The 22,459-nt window shown below is 38.3% G+C and overlaps 1 protein-coding gene across 3 annotated transcripts in view; it reads right to left on the reverse strand.

Annotated features, from left to right (window-relative positions):
• Positions 1 to 22,459, reverse strand: part of ARHGAP29 (Rho GTPase activating protein 29) — a 46,337-nt gene that overhangs the window by 18,614 nt on the left and 5,264 nt on the right. For all 3 annotated transcript variants that reach the window (XM_065741901.1, XM_065741912.1, XM_065741890.1), the window contains exon 3: positions 4,543 to 4,686. In XM_065741901.1, coding sequence (XP_065597973.1) covers positions 4,543 to 4,686 — 144 coding nt within the window. The remainder of the gene's footprint in view (positions 1 to 4,542; positions 4,687 to 22,459) is intronic.

Consider the following 22,459-nt stretch of genomic DNA (forward strand, 5'->3'; position numbering starts at 1 on the left):
TGATATCCTACTACAGCAAGGTTACTTGGTGGGTGAAGGGAAGGCAGACAATATGATCCTTCTGGATTTTAGGAAGGCCTTTGATATCATCCCTCACAGCATCCTTCCCGACAAACTGCCCAAGTTGGAAATGAACAGGTACAAGCTATGCTGGGGAATCAGGCAGAGCTCAAAGGGTTGTTGTGAACAGGGCTATGTCTGGCTGCTAGCAGGTCACTAGTAGTGTTCCCCACAGCTCAATTCCAGGGCCAATCTTGTTCAATGTTTTTAATCAATAGTCTGGATACAGCAGTTGAATGTGTCCTTAGCAAGTTCACTGACAACACCAAACTGGGAAATGCTATTAACTGGAACAAGCTTCCTAGAGAGGGGTTGATGGGTTGCCCTAGGCCTGTCAGTATTCAAGAAGCATTTGAGTAGTGTTCTCAATAGCATGCAGTAACTTTTGATTAGTCCTGAAGTGGTCAGGCAGTTGGACTTATCTTTGCAAGTCCTTTCAAACTCAATTATTATATTAGTCTTATAGCCAGAGAAATCAAGTGGCTTTTTCTCCCTCCATATTTTCTTGAAAGCTGAGTCTAAAATAGCCATGTCTGACACTGCCTGTTCTACCAAGCATCATTGTATCAAAATTGAGGTAACATGCTATAGTTAATTTTTCCTTCAATCTAAGAGAAAAAGCATTAGTATCAAAAGAACAGAACTGCAAACAATCAAAGCAGAATCCTACAACTCCGGGATATTTACACCATCCGCAGTGGAGGACCTGAGACAGCCTTGAAAGAGGAGGCACATGCACTCTAATTTCTGCTTACACTCAAAACATTCCCACTTGCAATAGTTTGAAGGGATTGGTACATCTGCACAGGACACTACATCTAAATCACAGCACAACTTGTCAGACTTAAAAGAGCACATCACAAGCCAGTCTTCTCACAGTCACTGTTTCTGAAGTTACTCTAATGGGTTTCATTCATAGGAAAGGCAGTTACTTGTTAAAATCATCAGTTAACCCTAGATGAAGCTCCAAATGCAAACTAGATTTGAAAACTTGGAGATTCTCAGACATTTCTAGAACAGTTATGTTACTATTTATGAAGAAGGAAAAAAAATTGTGTAAATTCCAGGTCATTGCTATTTCATAGACTCCTAAATAAACGTCAGAAATTTTCCACTGCAGGTTAAACTTCCTAGTCATAAATCTGACTCCAGAGTGCTTCCACATCTTTTTATAGTTCTGTCCTCCAGTAACAAGAAGCAGATTATCCAGATGAACTTATTTCATAACACTGCATTAACACAGCCTGAGAAGACACAGGAAAAAGGATACTACTTCTAAGCAACCAAGCCTCACCTTCTCGTAACTTCCTGTTTGTTCAGAAGTTACATTACTGCTAGTGAAATAACCACAGCTGAAAATCTGTGAGCTTGTGTGTTACTGACAGGCCACTGTAAGCAAACATGAGGTCTGATACAATCACTATTCACCGCAACATGCTGTATTTTACTTCCTCAGTTCCAGCAGTAGCTTACTTCAGTTTGAATACAAAACCAGAGTAATACAATACTCACAAAAAACAGCCGTAAAAACCAAACAGGTACTGAAGACAAACTGCCCTGACATTTACTTGCTACCGATGATGCTTTGGGGGAGGCAGGCCTTTTTCATACAGCAACTTTTGCTGTTCTCAAAGAAGACTGAAGCAACTGACAGAGCTGAAGCCATAACTCCATTTTACCCCTAGATGTGAGAATGAGCATAAATGCAAATACAAATAGTAATATGTGATACTGAACTCTTCATATTTAAAGTCTGTACCAAAGGCTACAAATACAGAGGCAGGACAGACCGAAACCACGGACTTCAGTTTCACCTGAAGCACTGTTCCCTTGACAATTAACTTGGGAACTCCACAGCACCAGGTCACACAGCACTGAATGAGAAGAATGATGATTCACCACAGAGTGAGTTAATGCTTGCTTTAGCCAAAGAATAATCAGACCATTTAAGCCAACTTCTAAATTCTAGGCCTATTGAATATATGCTGCTTATAAAACAGATGAATAACTCCACCAAAAAAAAAACACCCAACCAACTATTTAGAATTCTACTAACAGTAATTTCATACCACAGTGTATTATTTCATCAGATAACACAATCTACTTATTTATTTAGCCTAACCGAACAAACACATTTGTGTCAGACTAGCACTGTGCAACATGCAGTCACTTAGGAGGTATCTAAATATCAGATTTGCAGCCTCATCAAACCACTAGCTATGAAAAATTATTTGAAGTAATATAAATAAGGGAAAAGCAAGTCAAAACTTGTACTCAGTTCCAGCTCAAGGACAAAGAACAACTGTAGCAAAATCATCTAATATTGTGCTTTTTTTCTCTGAGGTTTGTCATCATACAATACATTCATATTTAAGAAAGCCCGAGTAAACTATGGCTCAACACAAATTCTTCAGACATATCTAAAGTAGTGTCTTACAACTTGACCCACTTAAACACATTCATCAGAAAACTGGATGACATGACTGTACTACCTTTGTTTCAAGTGGTATTCTTAGAATATAGAATAGTGCTATTTCAGAATTCTATATTAATACAATACACAGTGTTTTTCTATCTTTCCACCTAGAAAATCATGCAGTCCTCCACAACTACAGCTCCTGACAAACTCAACATATTAAAAGTGAACTCAACAACCCAAAATAAATGTTTGTAGCTATTTGAAGCATAAAACCTTAAAAACACTTTTTCTCATATTGATGTAAGTATCACTGTTGCCACAAAGCAGCTTAGCAGAAGTTATTTTTTCTACTCATTATCCAGAGAAATGATTGAATCATAAAATAACTATTCAGAGCAGCCATCCATCAAACAAGGAAGAAACAGATGCATGTAAGAAGCACCAGTACAGCTGAGCAGGGTCCAGTGCTATTGAAATTCAACAATGGAACAGAGTGCACAAGGATGAGAGAAGAAATCTGTATGGCACCAGGTTCAGAAGGCTACAAGTACTCTGAAGAAACTGATGAGAATTCAAAACACCTTACATAATTTTGAATGAGCATGTTCTGGATGTAATTGAGCATATTAATTCTTCACTTCAGAAGGCAAAGGTTATTGGAGAAAAATATTTAAGATCTGGATAAATTGCTCTGCAGAACTACAGAAAGTGGCCTAGGACTAAGAACAGACTTGAAATCAAATACAAAAATCAACAAAAAAGTGATGACATTAAAAAGAAGGCCAAAATAATTATGAGACCTTCAACAACATTACCACACGAGACAAGGAAAGTAATCCTACTGCTTTATTCAGCAACAGTAATCATGAACAGCGTAGGCAATGATCAGTTTGGGGCACTGCATATCAATAACAATCTTGGTAAAGCAAGTAGACCAGAAAGAATCAATATAATTGCAGAAGTTTTAAAAAACATGAGTTAAAAGAAGTTGATATAATTTGATTACTCGTGTATCATACAATGCTTTAGGATGGAAGGGACCCCCCAAAGGTAGAGCCACCAACCTCCAGAACTGGTACTAGATCAGGCTGCCCAGGGCACATCAAACCCAGTCTTGCACACGTCCAGGGACAGAGCATCCACAACCTCTCTGGGCAGCCTGTTTCAGCACCTCACCATTCTCTCTGTGACCCTGACATCCAATCTAAGCCTTGAGCTTATAACCATTCCCCTTGAGTCAGTTCTCCTCAAGGTTTCCCAACTTAAATAAAGAACAGCTGAGCATTGTCATGTGTTCAATGATACTAAAAAATAGCAGAAGATAGAAGTTAAACTTGAAAACAGCTTTGTCTAAGGTGGCTGTAGAATTGTGTTCACTGCATTGGCAGTGTATATTCAGACACATTGAAGTAATTAGGAAATGGGATGAAACCTAGAACAAGGATAAAATCTAGACTAGGTTTCTCTTACAGAGGATATTCCATGTGATTTAAGACAGGCAAAAGGTGTGTACATTTAACCCTTTACAAAACATTACCCACACCACATGGAAGAAAACATTTCCACAGAAATACACTGGCCTTACTCCGGAACAGCGAGAGATGCAGTCAAAGGCTACACAGAGAAAGAAGAGCTATGATTTATTGGGCTAGAACAATCGTGCACTTTGCCATTTGTATTTGTCTGAAATGCAAAAAAACTGCAACAGTGAAGGCCAGCAACAGAAAGTACTTACATATATGCCTGTAAGCCCTTTTTTGTTTATACCTTACACGTGTTTATGATATATTTGAAGGAATTTATAAAAAAAGCATTAAGACTACTCAGATTTTGGTTGCTTATTTAAATATTTCTTCACTTTATATAAATCTAACATCGTCCCTACAAATTCACAGAACTAAGCAAAGACTTACAGCAAATCTCTATGTGGATAAACCGTAAATAGAACGTTCATCGTTCTATATTATCCTGAGATACATGGGTAAAGATCTACAATTTCAAGACCCAGTCATTCAAGTGACTCACTAAAATTTTCCCAAGTTTGAAAATAAAAATTTCCTTACCTTTTACTTTTGCAATAAGTGTTCCTGCAGCACTAAGAATATCAACTGAGTTTAGAGTCTGATGTTTATTTATCACCGCTTTTAAAACACGCAGCAACTCTCCCAAGCGTTCGTGTACTACTTGATGCAGGCCATCTTGGTTTTCTGAAGAAGTAAAGAAGAAGCTACATTAAATATAGTAAATCACTGACATTAAAAACCACTTTGATAGCATTCAACACAACAAAATAGGGTATATAGAAGCTAGGACTGCTTAGAACAATAACATTTTTTAAACAGTGATACCAGCATTTGCCAATGGTTTATATGTAAGTGATGCGTCATGGCAAGAAGTCATTTCCTCAAAAAAGACAAGCAAAACCAACTTAAAAATAGAAAATAAACCCCACAACGTTAGGGATTATACACTAATACACTAAAGTTTCTCAATTAAACCAACTTATGTCATTTTGTCAATCACCACTTTGATAATTTCATATATTCAGACAAGTGCATCATCAAAAGTAGATTTGGATTGCATGTTAAATTTTTCCTCACTTGATACAAACTCAATGCCACCTCTGTATATTTATAGAAGTAAAGACATTATGGCAAGAGTTTATTTGCATTTAACTCAGGTTAATTAAATCTTAAGCATTTTTAGTATATCTGCCTAGATCTCCAAATTTCTTTCATCAGGTATGTCAGTCCAGATTTAAAAAAAAAAAAACAGCTGAACACAAGTAATTTTGCTGAGTTAGATCTAAACTAGAAAAATTCTCACATAAGCACTCACACAGTGCTATGTCCATGCCTTTCTACATCCTATTTCTCTTGCTTTGTGCCACCAACCCCTTATCCCTCTTAAAAAAAAATTCTTGCTGCATACATTGTACAGTTTAAGCCACAAGCTCCTTTCTGCTGCAGAAGTAGTGCTAGTGCACAAAGTTTCACATGCATTAGAGTGCTGTATTGCAAGTTGTGGTAAAAAGCTTTCAAACTAGCTTATGAAAAAGAAAAAGAGGATCTAGTACAAGCTGACTCACTTCCCCGTACAGAAAAAGGAATGGCATTTCTGTGCTGTCTGTGGGCATTATAACAAATAGGTCAACACAGACAATATATTATAGTGCCAATAGAGCCAATGTTTTCAGATTTCAGTTTCAATTTTGAGTCATTTTATTCTAAGACACTACGTTTGGACTAGAAGTACCTACTCCTTTCTAAAGAATCAGTGAAGTACAACATGATGTGTCAGTATGGTGTATCACTACTGTCATACACATGTAGGAAGACTACAAACAAATAATACAGCATTATATCCACTACAGAAGTCCCCAAAAACAAGCCTGAAAAGGATTACTGTGCTTCAGGTTTCATCTCCCTAGATGTCAAATATACGATTTTTTTCAACTCAGGCTAGCTTACACGTTGTCAAAGAAAAAACCTTGACTCAGGAAGTGGACTAAGGCAAAACTATTATCTACCATTCACTGGCACTTTGTGTGCCTTTTCCTGTTGGATGGGGGTAGGAAGCTCTGTATCCTTAACAGGATATACAGAAGTCTAGAAAAACCCATCTTATACCATCACAGATTAAGAAAGCTCTGTGAAATTCACTAAACACAGCTGTAGCTTTGATCTTTATTTACAAGTACACATTCCAGTTTTTGACTGAGAATACAAAAAGAACAACAGCAAAAAAATGTCAAGAGGCTGGCACTACATGCAGCTAGAGTTCTGTACGTACATGACTGGTAGAGGTAATTTACAACAAACACACACTGATGTGAAGGCTCAAGGTTTTAAGTTTAATGCAGAAAACCTGGTTGGAAACTTCCCACTGCAAACAGCAGAAAGAGATGCTGGAACCTTGGATAAGAGATGACCTATAGGGGGTCTGCAAGAGGTCTACAAAAATAAATAAAGTCACGAAAGGTATGAAAATGGGTAAAATCAACACCTTACTAGCTGCTGGTTAAAAATAAATGATTCAGATAATTAAATGAAGCAAGCAAGAACTAGATTCAAAACATCAAACAAAAAAAAAAAGGTGATTCTTCACGTAGAGACCTGTGCAACTCCTTATCAAAACACAGCATTGATGGAAGCTAGCATGGAAACAATGACAGACTAAATAAGCTCTGAGTGCCTCATTGGGTTACAAGTGAGATAAATAACTGGATCATGCCCGTGTCCAGTTAACCTGTGCCCAGTGCAGCAGTGGGTGATGCTACCCAGGGAACTAGTCAATACTGGCTGCTTTCTGTGGTACAGCTGCCTCCAATCCCCTCGCATCCACAGCTATTGCACCACGCTTCCTGGGCACTTCAGTAATTGCTTACAGACCTGCTGTCTTTAAATTCATCACGTTCCTTCTGAACCTACCTCCACAATCTCTTTTTACTCTACTCCTCTCTTTGCTGATACTAAGCACTGTACAGAATCTACGTAACCTGCACCAGCTCAAGAACTTCCCTATGAAGAAGGCATTCAGGGGATGACAGAAGTATTAAATATGTTCAACTTAGTATTTTTTTGCTTTTCTCTAGCTATTCACTTTTGGCAGTGATTGGAGTTCAGACACTGAATCAGACACAGCTTTAGTCTAAACCAGCACTGCCACTGTCACCTTCAAATACTTGGAGAAGTTCCATGGCCATTACAGATAATTATAATGGTCCCTTTAGGCTTTAATCCATCAAAGGCTCAACTGTAGTCCCATCAAAGCAACAAAAATGTGCTTGGAGTATTGGGTAGCTTTAGGCAAAGGTAATGGGAAAAAAAAAAAAAAAAAGACAGTATAGCTGCATTGGTGCCCAGAAACCAAAGGAGGATCCTCCAACACAAAAATCATACCTGATAATACCCTCCCAAACAAGTAGAATTGGGGGAGAACAAAAGCCAAAAATAAGGGGATAGAGAGAATGCAGAGAAAAAAAATATCATAAAGGACATGCTTTGAAACAAAAGTAGTCATTTTCAAAGGAAACTGCATGTTGAAAAACAGCTGCTGAGTTGAATTAGATGTTTATCATACTGTCTTGGAGAACACTATCACTAAAATAATGCATTCAAGAATGAGGTTAGTTATTTACTCTCAAAAGAAGAACTCTGGCTACACCCAGCTGAGACTGCTTTGTATTCCATCCCTGTTTTATGTGTTTACAAAGTATCTCAAATACTGTTTCTCTACTTCCCAAAGACAAAACAACTGCAACACAAGTAGGGAGGGCAGAAGCCATCGAGAACTACAGTGACCCCACATTCAGGAGCTGATACTGACCAAACAGACACTAACAGAGGGATTTCCTGCTTGTGACAGATTTATAAGCTTTAGGCATTTACAGAACCTAAACATACCAGATTAACAGAAACAGTTTCAATACAGTTAAGAGACCAAACCAACCCTAGAGCAAAACAGTTCAGTGGGAAGAATGCAAGAGGAAATGAGTCTCCAGCAGGCTCCTGCAGCAGTGGAGTCTGACTTAAGTAGTCACAATAATTAAATAAATCAGTATTTACTTTCAGTTTTTCTTTTGTTCCTTCTTGCTACACTGTGAGAGTTCATTTATCTACACGCAGTCAAGCAGGAAATTCCTCCACCAATTGATGCTATATCGAGTTTAAAATATCTGTCTGTGGTTCTCAAGCTCAATAATACAGATTGCAGTACTGTGGAAGGCTCATCATGTTCTGGACCACAGGAATGCAACTGCCCTGGTGGTTCTGCAGCACATTAGGATGCACAGGTCCAGTTACAAGTCTCTTAGAACCTCCAGAAAGAATCAGCCAGCCCTCTCTCTCTCTCAGAAGAAAAGAGCTCCTGAAAGCAGGGAAGAGGAAAAAATAATAAAAAGAAAGATAGGAAAAAAGGGCTTGAAAGAGCTTAATATAGTTTGTCCACAAACCTTTCATCAGGGCTTAAACCATCATTAACTTCAGCAGAAAACAAACATACCAGAAATAACATAAGGGTAACCACAAGAAAAGTATGCTATGTAAGAGAAGCAAATGAAGGAGAAGACAAAAAAGAATACTCAAAGTTTACATCGAGATCTTAGTTTACAGCCACAACTCTTCATCTGTATTAAAAAAAAACAATACACACGAACATCACAACAAAGCAGCTGGCTCACTAAAGCTGGCTGGCTTCCACCTCAGTGGCAAACTGGTCTATCATCAGGATCTCACTGCTCAGTGGAGCAGTAATAATATGTGGTGACCAAAGCACCTACTTTTGGTGTTGGTTTTTTTGTTTTGTTTTAAAAAGGTACTTTTTTTTTTTTTTAAGGACATTTCTTTAAGAAATATCAAAAAGGCAAAAAAAACACAGAACCAAACAAACACATCAACAATCAATAATGGCCTTACAGCTAATGATTCTGTTCATCCAAGACAAAAATTTGCTCATCAAGCTTGTCAGTGCCAGCCACCCCCTCTGCCAAACCAAGGCCGATTACAACACACACAGTCAGGAAAAGCACTGCTGTGTCAGTTGGCTGGTATTCCTTTGTCTGTCCTGTCTCATTGTTAGCCCAAACTTTTTCTGAAGCTGTTTATTTCAATTTTTTTCCAGAAAAAGTTTAAATATGGATGAGCAATACTTTTTCCCCTGCACAGCCATCATACACCCCACATAGCTATTCAGATCTAAGTAGAAGATGCATGCAGCATTCCACTTATAGCTTCTTCTCATAGAAGATCACCACTTCATAACATCAGCAAACTTATCTCCACCATCCAATTCTACAACCCATGCACTATTGGAAGCCAGTCACACTCTGCATCTTCTCTCCTCCAAGAGAAAGTGAAAAAGACAGACAATGGTATTCCAGGGTTGTGAGAATAATTATTCAAGGTAGGAAGCAACTTCTCCAATATCCAAATACCTGGTTTATTAAAGTTTCATTTTACAGGATGTGAACATTCAGCTCCTCATCTCTTCTGAACTTAGAAGGATTCAGATGGAATCAGTTTGAGTAACCAACATTTGGCAATCTATTAGCCAAGATTCTGGGTTTGCAGATTGAAGTCTTATTTACCAATTTCATTTTTGGCATCAATGATCAAGGTAAACTACATTCTGTTTCCATTATGTTTCTGAGGAAGATAAAATTGCATCATTAGTTACGTCATCAAGGTTGGAAAAAAAAAAATCAGCATTGGAATGAAGCTAATCCAAAGAAGACAACTTAAAATCAGAGCTTCATCAATACCCATGTTGTGGGATAGGAAACTGTCAGCACTTAGTTCTGAACTGGATCCAAATAATGATGTGACTTTCCAGTGAGCATCACAGAGTAAGCAAAACTATTCAAATCACACCACAACAAATTCTGTGGAAGCCATCTAAATTCATGCACTTGGAGAGACAGTCTCAGATTTACCTGTTATTTTATTCTTGCCCTTCATCCTTCCCCTACTTCAGCCCCACTAACATGACCACAGTCTGCCCTGTTTGTCTGATCTGACAGAGATGACTATCAGAGTCAAAAAACCACAAGAACTAAAATAAAACACATAATTAAAGAGTGTTTCACACTATGATTTGGTCGTATACATGGCTAACCTTTGCCAGTGCTTTTTTGTCCAGTCTCGGGGAAGATTTGGTAAGGCAAGATACATGTAGGCTAGATATGACTTAAATTAATTATACAAAGCAAATAAATCTATTTATTCTGTAGATATTTATTGTTGAAAGTCACAGTAGCCTTAGTTCTCATTTACTCCTTCACTTGGTTGTTCAAAGATACTGCAGATATGAAGGAACGAAGTATTTCAAATAATTGAAAAGCAAACTCAAACTTCTAGAATAATTTATCCTAGAATCTTTTTGTATTACTAAAATCTCTAACAAGGCTGGAAGCTACCAGTGGCACTAGTAAAGTCATTATGCTTCAGTCTCATTTATGATGTTGAATTAGAAGCTACCTGCCCAACCCTTCAACACCAAGAAACAGGCAACCAATCTTCAGTTCTCCAGTAGCAGAAAACCTATTGCCACGTGGTACAGAGTGTTGGTCAGTTTCAAAAGGACTGAGGCTGTTCAAAATGGCAGTGGGTTAATCATTAGACACCACAGGACGGTACCCCCTGCTTCATGCCAGATCATCTGTCTGTCTTCTCACAACTGACACAGACTATTGGTGCAGCTGGCACAAAACTATGAAAGGAGCGTAAACTTTGTACTCTGTGCTCTAGCAAGCACAATAAATACAGTCATGCAATCCAGACCCCTTTGGGCACTGCTCAACTATTCATACAATTTTAGCCAGATCAGGTATAATTTATTCTTATTATTTAAAAAGCCACATCTTCTGCAGTAGCAATGGCTCCTTTGAGTTATGCAAACCAACATCAGTGGTGATCACATGGACAGAAACAGCTATTTTACACAGAATGAAACAATTCAAAGCATATAGATCCAAATCCTTCGAGAGTTATCAAAATCGACAAGAACAAGTTGCAGCATTAAAGAAAACTAAGCCCTGCAAACTATTATTGTTTCCTTTTGTCAGGGCAATTATAAAGGAACTACTTACTCTTTCTTGCTTTTGAGCCTTCTATATTTCTGCTTTCAAAAAAAGATCTTCGACTACAACCCATTTATTAAGTTTTATTAATAAAATGAAACTATTATTATTGTTCACATGCACTGGATATAAGATTAGAGACTGGGTGCATTAAAAAAATATTTGATTTGTAGTTTCACAAATACAGTGCAAAATGAAAGGTCTAATTTTCATAGTGCAGAGTCTCATATTCAAGTCACAGTGTATTAAATGCTTTAGCCACATCCTATACTACAGTGATTGCTGCTCTGATGGAAACCTGCAGGCCTGAAGCCAAGAACCACACACTGCTCATTATTTGGGTAAAACAGTTGGTAGTGTTCTTGATAGGAAGCCACATTAAAACAGCACTAGTGTCCATTACATCCTTGGTATTGCTCTCTGCCATTTTATTTTGTTCTGCATGCCTAAGCATTAAAAAAATAAGAAAAAGTACAAACCAAAAACCTATTCTTATGAACCTTTCATTATTTACCTGGTTTACAAGAGCCAAAGATAAAAGCCCATTTACCATCATAAAATAACCACTAAAAGATTTTTTAGAATATTGTCTTTATTACAGGTCAACTTCAAAACAAGCACACACCAACCACTAGGAACCCAGCACAGAGGACAGCTTGCTCTGGAATTTCAGACGAAATGAGGAGAGACCTGTTTTGAGTATTTTGCCAAGGTGAATGTTAATTACTTCAGCAGAAAATGCCACAAAATGAGATGTTTTTAAGAAACCACCGTAAAAACCTCAGAAAGCCATATCTGCCAACTGCAACTTGGTAAACATCTGACTATTACTAGTGAGTTCTAACTCTACAATTTGATTGACAGGCAATTTTTGTTGCTCTGCATGCTTTCATTTCTTCACAAATTTCTCTATACATTGAGATGCTGTCTACTTTTGAAGAATTAGAAGAACAAATTAAAACAGCTTTGAAACTAATTTGGTTTATATTCTTTTTTTCCCTTGTATTCAAACTTCTCAAAATAACAAAAACTGTAGTACTGATAGTTTGATAATCAGAATCATGGCAACTCCCGTTGTTATGGCATCAGTGAGAAACACTACATCAAATTCATCATCTTCGGCAACATGTGCTCCAGAATCCAATACAAAAAGAATTTTAATCATATTATATGGCAAATATGATAACTTATGGAAAATGAACATATAACCAATTAGTTCAATGAAGAAAAACTAAGGATATTTGATCAGGAATGAAGAAGAGAAAGGCATGAAGAAATAGACAAAAGTATGTTTTACATAAAAACAAAGTTTAGGAGCTTTTTTTTTTTTAAGAATAGGACACTGATTCAATTCAGTGAGAGTCAATGGATATTTTATGCAAATAGCTTATTGAATACAGTATGTTTAAATAAAGCAATTACTTTATTATAACAAAGACATTATTAGCATATAAGCAAGTATTTCATATTTTGCAAATAAGTTCCCTACATATTTATAAACTACATTTGAACTTAAAAGTTATAAATTTAGGTTAAAAATAACGAAGCCCTTAGTATTTGAAGTTAATTTAAGGCAGAAGTTTTCTTCAGGTTTGGGGAAAAAATAAAAGTGGGGCAAAAGTGCAAGCTAAAAATCTCTGCAGGAAACTTGCTCTTGGATAAGAATTCAGAACTATGTTGTGTTAGTCTAGAGTTTCAAGCAAGAGTTCTAGCACAAAAAGCTGTTGAGTACCATGTTAATATTGGTCCAGCTCTTGAAATCTGACATTTGCTACCTAGGACTGACCAAAATATATTACTCTGGTCATTCAGATTCTACTTGAGTGGAACTCACTTTCCAAGGAATTAATCAATTTGCTAAAAGAAGGCAACCAGTTGTTTTGTGTTTCTGTTTTTTTTTTTTTTTAAACTCTTCCACAGCTTCTGGGGAAAGGAAATATGCATTCCAGGCCTGTGAATATCCTCCATTGAGCTCCATGTTCTTCTCTTTCTTAATGGATGATCCCATTTTAATTATGTTCCAATCCCACAGCTCTGAGAAATCAAAGCTTTTTCATACTTACATAAAATATTTTCAGCCATACAAACGGGGCAAAGTATGACTAATTTTCAGAAATTAAAGTTGTAAAATCCAACTTGAATTAAAATAAATCTTTTAAAATCAGAATAAATGGTGTATGCATGCAAAATACATAAAAATAAAAAACTTAATTCTGCAACACTGAGAACAGTCTTTATTTTGATGTGCCAACTGATATCAGCAGCATACTTATTACACCACATTTGCTTCACATTTAAAGACATGGGTAAACTTGCCATTTGCGCGTGGGGGAAGCCCTTCAAGGAACCTACCACAATGTAGTTTTTCACTAATCTATTTCAATATGCTGTATACCACATTCCTTCAACTTTTGTATCCTAACCAGCCTTCAGATTCCAATCAACTAACCTAGACGTGTTCATCCATGCAGTGTAATCCTTACAATACGCTAATGTTTTAACACAATTTAAAGGCTAAACTAATCAGAATGAAAATTGCTGGAGTTTCCTTATTTTTACCTGTTTCTGACAAATGAGAGTGCACACATTACAGGGCCATTTTAGCAACACTTCCTATCATTTCCAGAACCTGAAAGTAGCTGAAAAATAATACCAAGTGAGGATAATGCTTTAACACTTCCAGAACCCATTTAAGTCAGAACTGTAAGCTGTTGAATAGACATAAGCCCTTTATAATGTATACATTTGCCCTCAGCTTGGCCAGCTTCATTTCAAAGTTATATCCATCAGGGTTACTGTCTACTGAGCTACAGTTCAGTAGAATAGTCCCTGAACTCAGCAGTTTACAATCAAAGATGCCTGTAAAATAAAATGAGAAAAAATAGTGCCTTAAGAAACCACGTTCCTTGTACATTGCTTCAAGTTCTGAAAAAAATATAACAAAAATACCTTCCTCAACACAAATTTCCAGAAAGAAAACAAGTAATAAAAGGAATAACTATCCTCAGAAGTTTGATATCACCATATCAACCTGGTACAGAAGGGATACTATGAAGATCTTTAAGATAAATTCAAAAGAAAATAAATCTAGCCATTGGTAAGCCACACCAAGAGATCATAAAATACAAAACATTTAACCTCTAACTCATTTTACTTTTAGTCTAAAATACTACATGTTCTACCTGGCTTCTCCTTTTAACTTAAGTCACTGACTGAAGAAGCCATTTTATTGCTGTCTGCCCACCTAGTTTACAGAAGACCACACAAAGCCAGGATTATGAAATTATATGGTGTTAAACGAGGTGAATTTCCTTAGTGCATTTTGTTAAATATCTTTTAAACACAATTATGGACTGACATAAGCTGTGGATAGTACTCCTCTTAAATTTTGCTGATTAAAAGAAAACATCACAAAAGTCAAAATCACTGCAGCCATCACAAGTTGTTTAGAAAACTGGTGAACATAAAGGATTAATCGTTTGACCTTCCAGTGCCAAAGTCCTGCTGAAACAGCCCAACAACAGAGTATAGCCTGGCTTTATGACTTGCACAGAAGACGACAAAATGATGAGCCATGTGAATGCTCAAGAAATATTTTCAAAATCTTCCTGTTTCCTAGAATTAGGAACAACCAATCACCACTGCAGAACAGTGATTTGATATCAGCCATTTCACACTTACATTGTCATTACAGTTACAGCCAATGTCATAGAAGTACTGGCATGATTCAAAAGACAACAGTGACCCACTGCACAGCTTGTTAGGTGTATTTAATTGAGCAGTATTTATTCACAAATTACTTAAAATAGCAAGGCAAAAGATAGTCAAACAGCAGAATGTTTGCTTTTATGGTTCTGGATTTACAGAGCTGTTCCCCCAGTGCCCACGAAGCTATCACTCCAGCTAGCCAATGCTAACTGGAAAATGAACAAACCAAAGAGTGCACAAGCCAGTAAAAGTTACAGAAGTGGAAAGCTATAATAAAAACAGGTAGGACTTGGTCAACTACACACACAGTGATCCCATGCACTTCGCTTTTCACCCAGGGGCACGCAGCATTTGATGTTCCACAACAAGCTTCTCTTGTTATTAAGAAAATGACTTATTTACATATCCCAGACCTATTGCTTACTTTCCAATTAAGTTTGCAGCTCACTTCTCATGTCTAGTTATCAGCTGAAACCAGCTACTACTAATAAAAAGTTTGCCATTCCTTGCTGAATTTGTTAGCTTGGCCTCGTACATGTGTTAAAAATGAATATCTCAGTTTTTAAATGTGACCACTCAGCAATCTCAACCCTAGTATTACTTTCTCCTTCATAACCACAGACATATTTGTGATGGTCACCTTCTCTCTTTTACACTTTCACAAATCATCTTTGCCCAATTTCAATCATTTATACTACTAAACTTTTGAGTAAGCAGCTTGCACCTTATCTGATGAAGTACACCACATCTGGAACCATCCATTAAGCACTGCCTCCTCTACATGTTCTTTTGCTAGTAGTGATTAACATACTTACATACTGAGACCAAAGCGCATTTTGTTGGACAGTAATGTTCTGTTTATTTCCACCTCCTCTTTAGTGATTCCAGTAAACATTTTTTCCACTTATACTTATTTTTCCACAATACTTAGAAACTTCTTGATGGACTTTGTTCCATGGATGCAGTAGCACCAAGACCAAAGCCTCTTCACAATGCTTCATGAATAGAAAGAAGTCCCCAGAAAAACAACCAAACAAAAACAACAAACAAAAAAGCAACACAAAAGATCTTAAACATTCTAAAGAATCTGTTCGTATAGCAGCCAATACTAGAGCACTAAGAATTTCTGAATAATGAACTGACTTTGAGCTAACACTTTAGGAATTGCAGTTATTTCATTAACACTGAACCTTACCACGACAGCTAAGACACAGCTATAGTCCAAAACAGTATCAGTCAATATGGTAACTTTGTTCACAACACAGAGCCCTGAACTGATCACACCCACATGAGCTGTGAAAATCTCAACACAATGCTCAGGTAAGAGCATCCTTGAGAAATCCTGTGTTACAACACTCAGATTCAGCCCCAAACGCTAAAGATGTCGAAGACGTTGCGTAGAGTGCGAGAGGGAACACACTCACACTTAAACTCATTCCTATAAATATACCTCTTAAAAATTATTGATCTACAATCCTGCAATTCAGTCAACCAAAGCCAACAGGATTTTCAGTACATCTAGCTGGAACTTCCTCACTAGGTCTCCCACATATTTCAGATTCCTAAAACTAGAAGAGGATTAGGACTTTGGTAACAAAGTTATTCTTTCCTTTAAACTTCCCAAAATACACACTTCATTCTTTCTAAAGTAAGAATCTCCCCATCCCTTTAAGGCTCACAGTGTATACATGCCCACGTACACAGCATCTCTGTTGCTATGTCTAACAGATAAGCAGTACTAATGGGACTTTTACAAGTGCAGTATAAATATCACAGTAATATAACACAGTAATGTACAGCACAAAGAATAGAATAAGACCATGTTTCACATGCTACAAGAACCTAAACCTTGTTATTTCCTCTAGCCTTGCCTAAATCAACTCCATCTTCTATTAAGAAGAAATATTTTGGAGAGATGAAGGAATGAGTCCCCATAAAGTCTCCATTTTACTGAAAAAGGAGAATCAGCTACATGTGAAGATGGAAATCACAGCTGTGTCCCAGTCTGTAACTTTGCCATGCAGTTACAACACCAGTTCATTAATAAAACATTAAAAATCTAACAATCAAATACTGCATCCACCAGAGTACAGAACATTTACTTGAAATTAAGAAACACGATGCTTCAGTTCTGTGACGTAACTACATAAATAGGAAACAGTCTCAGAGAGAGGGCAGTTTGGTCTATAAAATCTTCAGAGTTCTTACTGCTGAAGCAGCAGTGACAGTCTGCAACTCCATGCAGTCAAGTATGCAGTAATTGCTAGCACTGATATTCTCGTTTCATGCTGCAACTTGAACAAATTCATACATCAAAGAAATTATAGGAATGGAATACATCTGTGGATGCACTGTAACTCTTAAAACCCCACAGCTGCTCCTACAGGTACACATGAACTGTTAAGGGAAGACTTCCAATAGGAAAGCTAAGGTTCTTTTGAAAAGCGTTTTGAAATTCTTGGAGCATCAGAAAGCAAAAAGAAGTCAAAAAGAAGTCTTTTATTTTCATTACACTCGCACTTGCGGAGCAACCCAAGGACGGAAGCTGCCTGCGCTCCACAGATGCGGCGTCCCCCTCCGCTAAGCGCGGCCCGCCGCACGCGGCCCCGCCGGCAACAAGCGCGCGTTGTGCCGAGGAATGCGGGGTATGCGGCGGGGGCAGGGCGCTGCGGCGGAACCGCCCGCCGCCAAGTCAAACAGTGACTGCGGGCTGCAGAGCCTGCAACGGGGGAAACTGCCCTTAGTATCCGCCGGCAGCAGCCTGCGTTTAGCACGTAGCTTACACTTGGACTCCGTGCGGCGCAGCTTTGTTTGAAGTGAGCTCTAAGGTGTTTTTCCCTCCCCTTGTTCTGAGCGCTGGAAACAGCAGGCTTGTTCCGCGCGGATTAATTAAGCAACGTTCTAGCAGCAGAAACCCGCAAAGCAGAAGACAATGCCCGGCTCCCCTTGGGTCGCAGCCAACAGAAGCCGCGTGCACCCGAGACCAGCACGCGGGGCACGGCACGAAGGGCAAAGCGGGGCAGGGAAGCTCGCCTTCCTGCTTCGGGAGCGCCGTTCCTCGGGAACAGCGCGGTCTGCAGCCGCTGCTGTCCCCCCCTAAGTTTTGCTGCTGCTTTAAGCGGCGCAGGCTCGCTGCTGGCCTGCAATCGCACCGGTGTCACTAAGCGGCTTATGAACTGAGCTCTCTAGCGCACAAACTTCTGCCTTCTTCAGGGAAACGGCTGGAGCCGAGGAAGCCGGCACTGTACGGGGCAGAGCTCACAGCCAGGGTCCCAGGCTCTGCTCCTGAGGGATCAGAGGAGCACAGCAGCAGAAGGGAAGGGAAAGCTGGGTCGGCGACAAGTCTCCGGAGTGTTACGGTACAGCTCTGCTCAGGAAGGACAGAAGGACATTGATAGGCCTGGCTATTTTTTTTTTCCCTCCAAGTTTTGCCACAAAAAGCATCAGAAGTTAAAAATAAGTCACTGCTAATGGAGTTGAGTTCTTAGAATAATTTGTAACTTGGTAAACAAAAAGTTCAATGAAGTATTTACTTTGCTCTTATCTCTATTTACGTCCTTTACATCTCTTACCTTGAAAGTCATTTGCATTTGTCAAAGAATAGTTTCAATTTCAGGTTGGCAAAAATTTATATCTAGGAGTGATTACCAGGAAACATATGAGGGTGTGATAAAGAATTTCCAGATCAGAAAGACTGGAACAATTTATGCCTTTGCATACAGAAAGCAAGTATCAGAAGGCAAGTCTAAATGATAACAGTACAATTCAAATACACCTGAAGCTCAGAGTGAAAACCAAACAATTGATTCACCACCTATACAGGGCATTTTCTGCTTACTCTTCTTTCCTCACCACCTCCTTACGTATCTCTGTCAGAACTAACAATCAACAGAGGAGATAAAAGACAGTAGAGGGTTTAGCAGTGCACGCTGCCATGACTGGCTGTTTTTTTTTGTTTTTTGTTTTAATTGAATACCTTTACCAACTGCCTTCTTCCTCGTCTTGGAGCTCCCTTCACTGCACAACCTCACAGTCAGTCTGTTCATAGAACCAGCCTTGCTGAAAATGATTGTTTCTCCCTAAGCCTAGCATTCAGTCAAATCTGCTCTAAAACATCTATTCTAAAACATAACAGACAGGAAAGGATGACTGCCAGGGCCAGGAAGCAATGGTGAGACCACAGGAGCTCACACTTCCAAATTTAAGAAGAAATACATTTATTGGCTTAAAACAGAGCCCTAAACATAACAAGCTTAATAATGAGACATGAGAACAACGATTTAAAATGCATCTTGTAGGAATTCAGCACAAAGAGTTGTGCCATCATTTCAGCTACTTGCAAGGAAGAAAAACCCATGATTTCTGCAGGATCACTTTCAGAAGTGAAGTTTCAGCTTTGCCCAGCTGCCCCACACCTGCCCCAGCCTTTCAGAATCCCAGCTTCCCTGCCACTGTGCTTCACAGGATGACTTCTGCCAGCTGCTATGGGAACAACAACATATAAAACAGCAAATACAAGTTGTCAGAATTCACCTTTTAACACCTTATTTCTTTCAGCAGCAATCTGAACCAAGTTATTGTAAGCTGGCAAATTTAAGACAGGCAGTTAGTCCTAGTGAACCGAGTGTGAGTAGAGCTATGACATTAAAAACAATTGCATATTTTAGAAGTTACTGAAATTAAAGGACTATTCCACCAGCATCATAGACATATAACACTTGAGCAGATCTACATAAAAATTCAATTTCAGACTACGTCTGAAAAGCTGTGAAGACAAACTTTCTGTAATAGCATTAATGATTTTCCAGACATCACTTTTTTTATGCCATATGGAATAAGAGAAACTACTAATCACACTTCCCATGAACTCCTCTGCCTTTCCAGAGGATTCCTGAAGGTCGCTTAATCAATTAACAAACAGATTGTTTACATATTTGATAATCACTTTGTTCTCACGATCCCAGAAAGTCAGCTGCTCTGTCAGCACACAACTCTCCCCTCCTCCATAAAGTTTTTCATTCAGGATACAATAGTATCAAGGAAAAAAAACAGTCGTTTTCCTCCCCAGAACTGAAGGTATCAGTACAACCTCACTCAAAATAAAAACAAGTATAAAACCATCCCTTCCAGAGCACTGCAAAGAAAGGTAAATGCTATTGACCTTCCTCAGAGCACTTTGCCCCTGTACCATGCATTCAGACTACAAGTTACATTTCCAGAATCTGAAGTGTCATGAGGCTCTCAAACATCTAGCTTAAGGTGTATCAAAGACAGCAGCTTTCACTGAGAAAAACTAAAATTGGAATATAGAACAAGCAAAATTACACATAGTATTGTAACCTGCCATAATTTCAATCTGTAATCTTCATTTTCAAATCTAACAAACTTCAGATTTCCCTAGCAAAACAGGGCAAGTTAACTTTCCAATACACCACCTCAGAACTTTGCTGAAGAGGACTTTATCATATTCGGATGTAAAACATTAAAGAAATAAAAACCAAGAACTAAACATGCTTTAGTGTCTTAGTCATACTAAAAACATGGACAACGTTAGGAAAAGCACACATTATCAAGTCTGGAAGGAGTGAAGAGAAGTTGTTCATCTTTGACCCCCAGGCACTATATTCAGCAGACTACTTCTGGCTTTTAAGGTAGCAATACCAATCTCCACAGTGGTTTTGAAATTACTAAACTTGTTATGAGGAAGCTACTTAACCTAATGCACCTTTACAGGTGTCCCACTGGGCTGAACATCTATCCTTCAAGAATAAGCTCCAGATAGGTTTCAGGTTAGGCAGCATTCCTCATCCTTTTGAAAGCATCAGTGCCACCGTAAGGAGGACTCAAACGTTCCTGACCAGGCCATCGAGCTTCACCTGTATTTTTACTTCTGCTGCAGTTTCAAAAACACTCACTGAACTTTAAGAAATAAGACAGCAAAATCTGATCCTCAAAGACAGACTTGTGATGAAAGGAAAGAGCTTTGACTTGCTACTGTTTTCTAATGTATCTGGAAAAAAAGGGCACATTACATTTTATAATAACCTCTGATTTACATTATTGAAGACAGACAGGATGAACTTGAGGAACAAAGCTTTTGCTCATGAAAAGGATGCAGAACTACCCACATGAAGCACACAGTATCACACTTTGAAGATTACTTCAAAGTTTGTGATAAAGAAAGCAGTAATACATAAAAATATTCTGTAGTCACAGATTATATATTAAAGTATAATTACACAAGCACTTTCAGACCACATGCAAATTTCACCCTTACAGCTATTCAAAATACAACAGTATTTCCCACAGTCCCAAGGGCAGACCTTACAGCATACACTGCATTCCTAAAAAAAATAAATAGCAGATGTCGCAAAACCAGTAGTTAACTATCTTCAGAGGAGGAAAACAGGAATGTTTCCTCCATCTCTGACTTGATACAAGTAAAAGCTACTATTTACTGTCCAAAAGTGAAAGAGCAAGTAAAATATTTTAATTAGGAACTCAGACTTTGCCCTAAATATTCTTTTATGTGATCCTTTAAACCTGAGTAAATGACACTCATTTGAGCAAAGGCCACACAGTGACATCATCTGATTAAAGCAGTAGTGGAATTTATTAAGGGCAGTAATGAAACAGACTGTAATGGCAACAATCATGGGCACAGACATTCATTCTTAAGTAGATTCCTAACTTTGCACATCTATGCAGTAAACAACACTGTATTTGAACCAACAAATAGAACCTGTAACAGACATTTATTAGAGGCAGGTCCTGCATATTTTGGACCAAGAAGTTGTATAGAAAGCACATGAGCCACTTCTGTGAGGTATAGACATCCTTATACTTCAAGAAGACTGGACAGTATGGACTAATTACCACACATCTCCTCCCTGCCAAAGGAACATACTCTGCATGCTAAAGTCACTCAGCCTCCTAAAATTCAACAGCATTTACTTGCAAGCACACACACATGCTTTAGGACAAGAATTAACCTTCTCCATGTTACAGGGCTTGGTTGTGGCATACCCACACACACCAAATTCTGAAGTATTTTCAGCGCTGTGGTCAGGTTACCAGGACCTCAGCAGGTCTGCAGGAGGTAAACAACCATTGAGTTTCTACAACTTCCTCTACCAAGTTACTTTTCTTTTTGCATGTCACTATATCCTAAGATTGAAAATAGCCCCAGCCTTTAGACTGCATGCTGCTGCATGTCCTACCATTAGAAAGCAGGCTGCCATATGAAGGCAACAATCTTTTACTTGTACACTATGGCTGAAAAGCCACTACCTGAACTCCAAACACAAACAGAAAACCCATCAGCTTTCAATCTATCACATTTAAACAGCTTCTACATTGGATGTACTTTGAAACAAGAACTAAGCTTGGGGGGGAGGTGGACACAGAGAGAATGCTGTCAATAAAACTAAGAACTCAAACTATCTGAAGAGCAGCACAGACTGTAGGTGACAAAAATAATCTTCTAGGTATTCATTCAGCACATACTCTCAAGTTTGGCCTGCCCAGCAGGATTCCTAAGGAACTGTTTTCCATTTCTCCTTACCAGAAAAGAAAGCTGACTGATTTATTTTCAGTCTCCTCAAAACATTTCAATTATCTTTGACCTTAAAAAGTACTAATGCTACAAAATGAGCAGGCCTTTCAGTTCAATCAGAATGACATGATGACAATAT

This window comes from Cyrtonyx montezumae, unplaced genomic scaffold (assembly GCF_038088225.1).
Source record: "Cyrtonyx montezumae isolate F1298 unplaced genomic scaffold, pur_monq_1.0 scaffold_1, whole genome shotgun sequence".
Taxonomy (NCBI): Eukaryota; Metazoa; Chordata; class Aves; order Galliformes; family Odontophoridae; genus Cyrtonyx; species Cyrtonyx montezumae.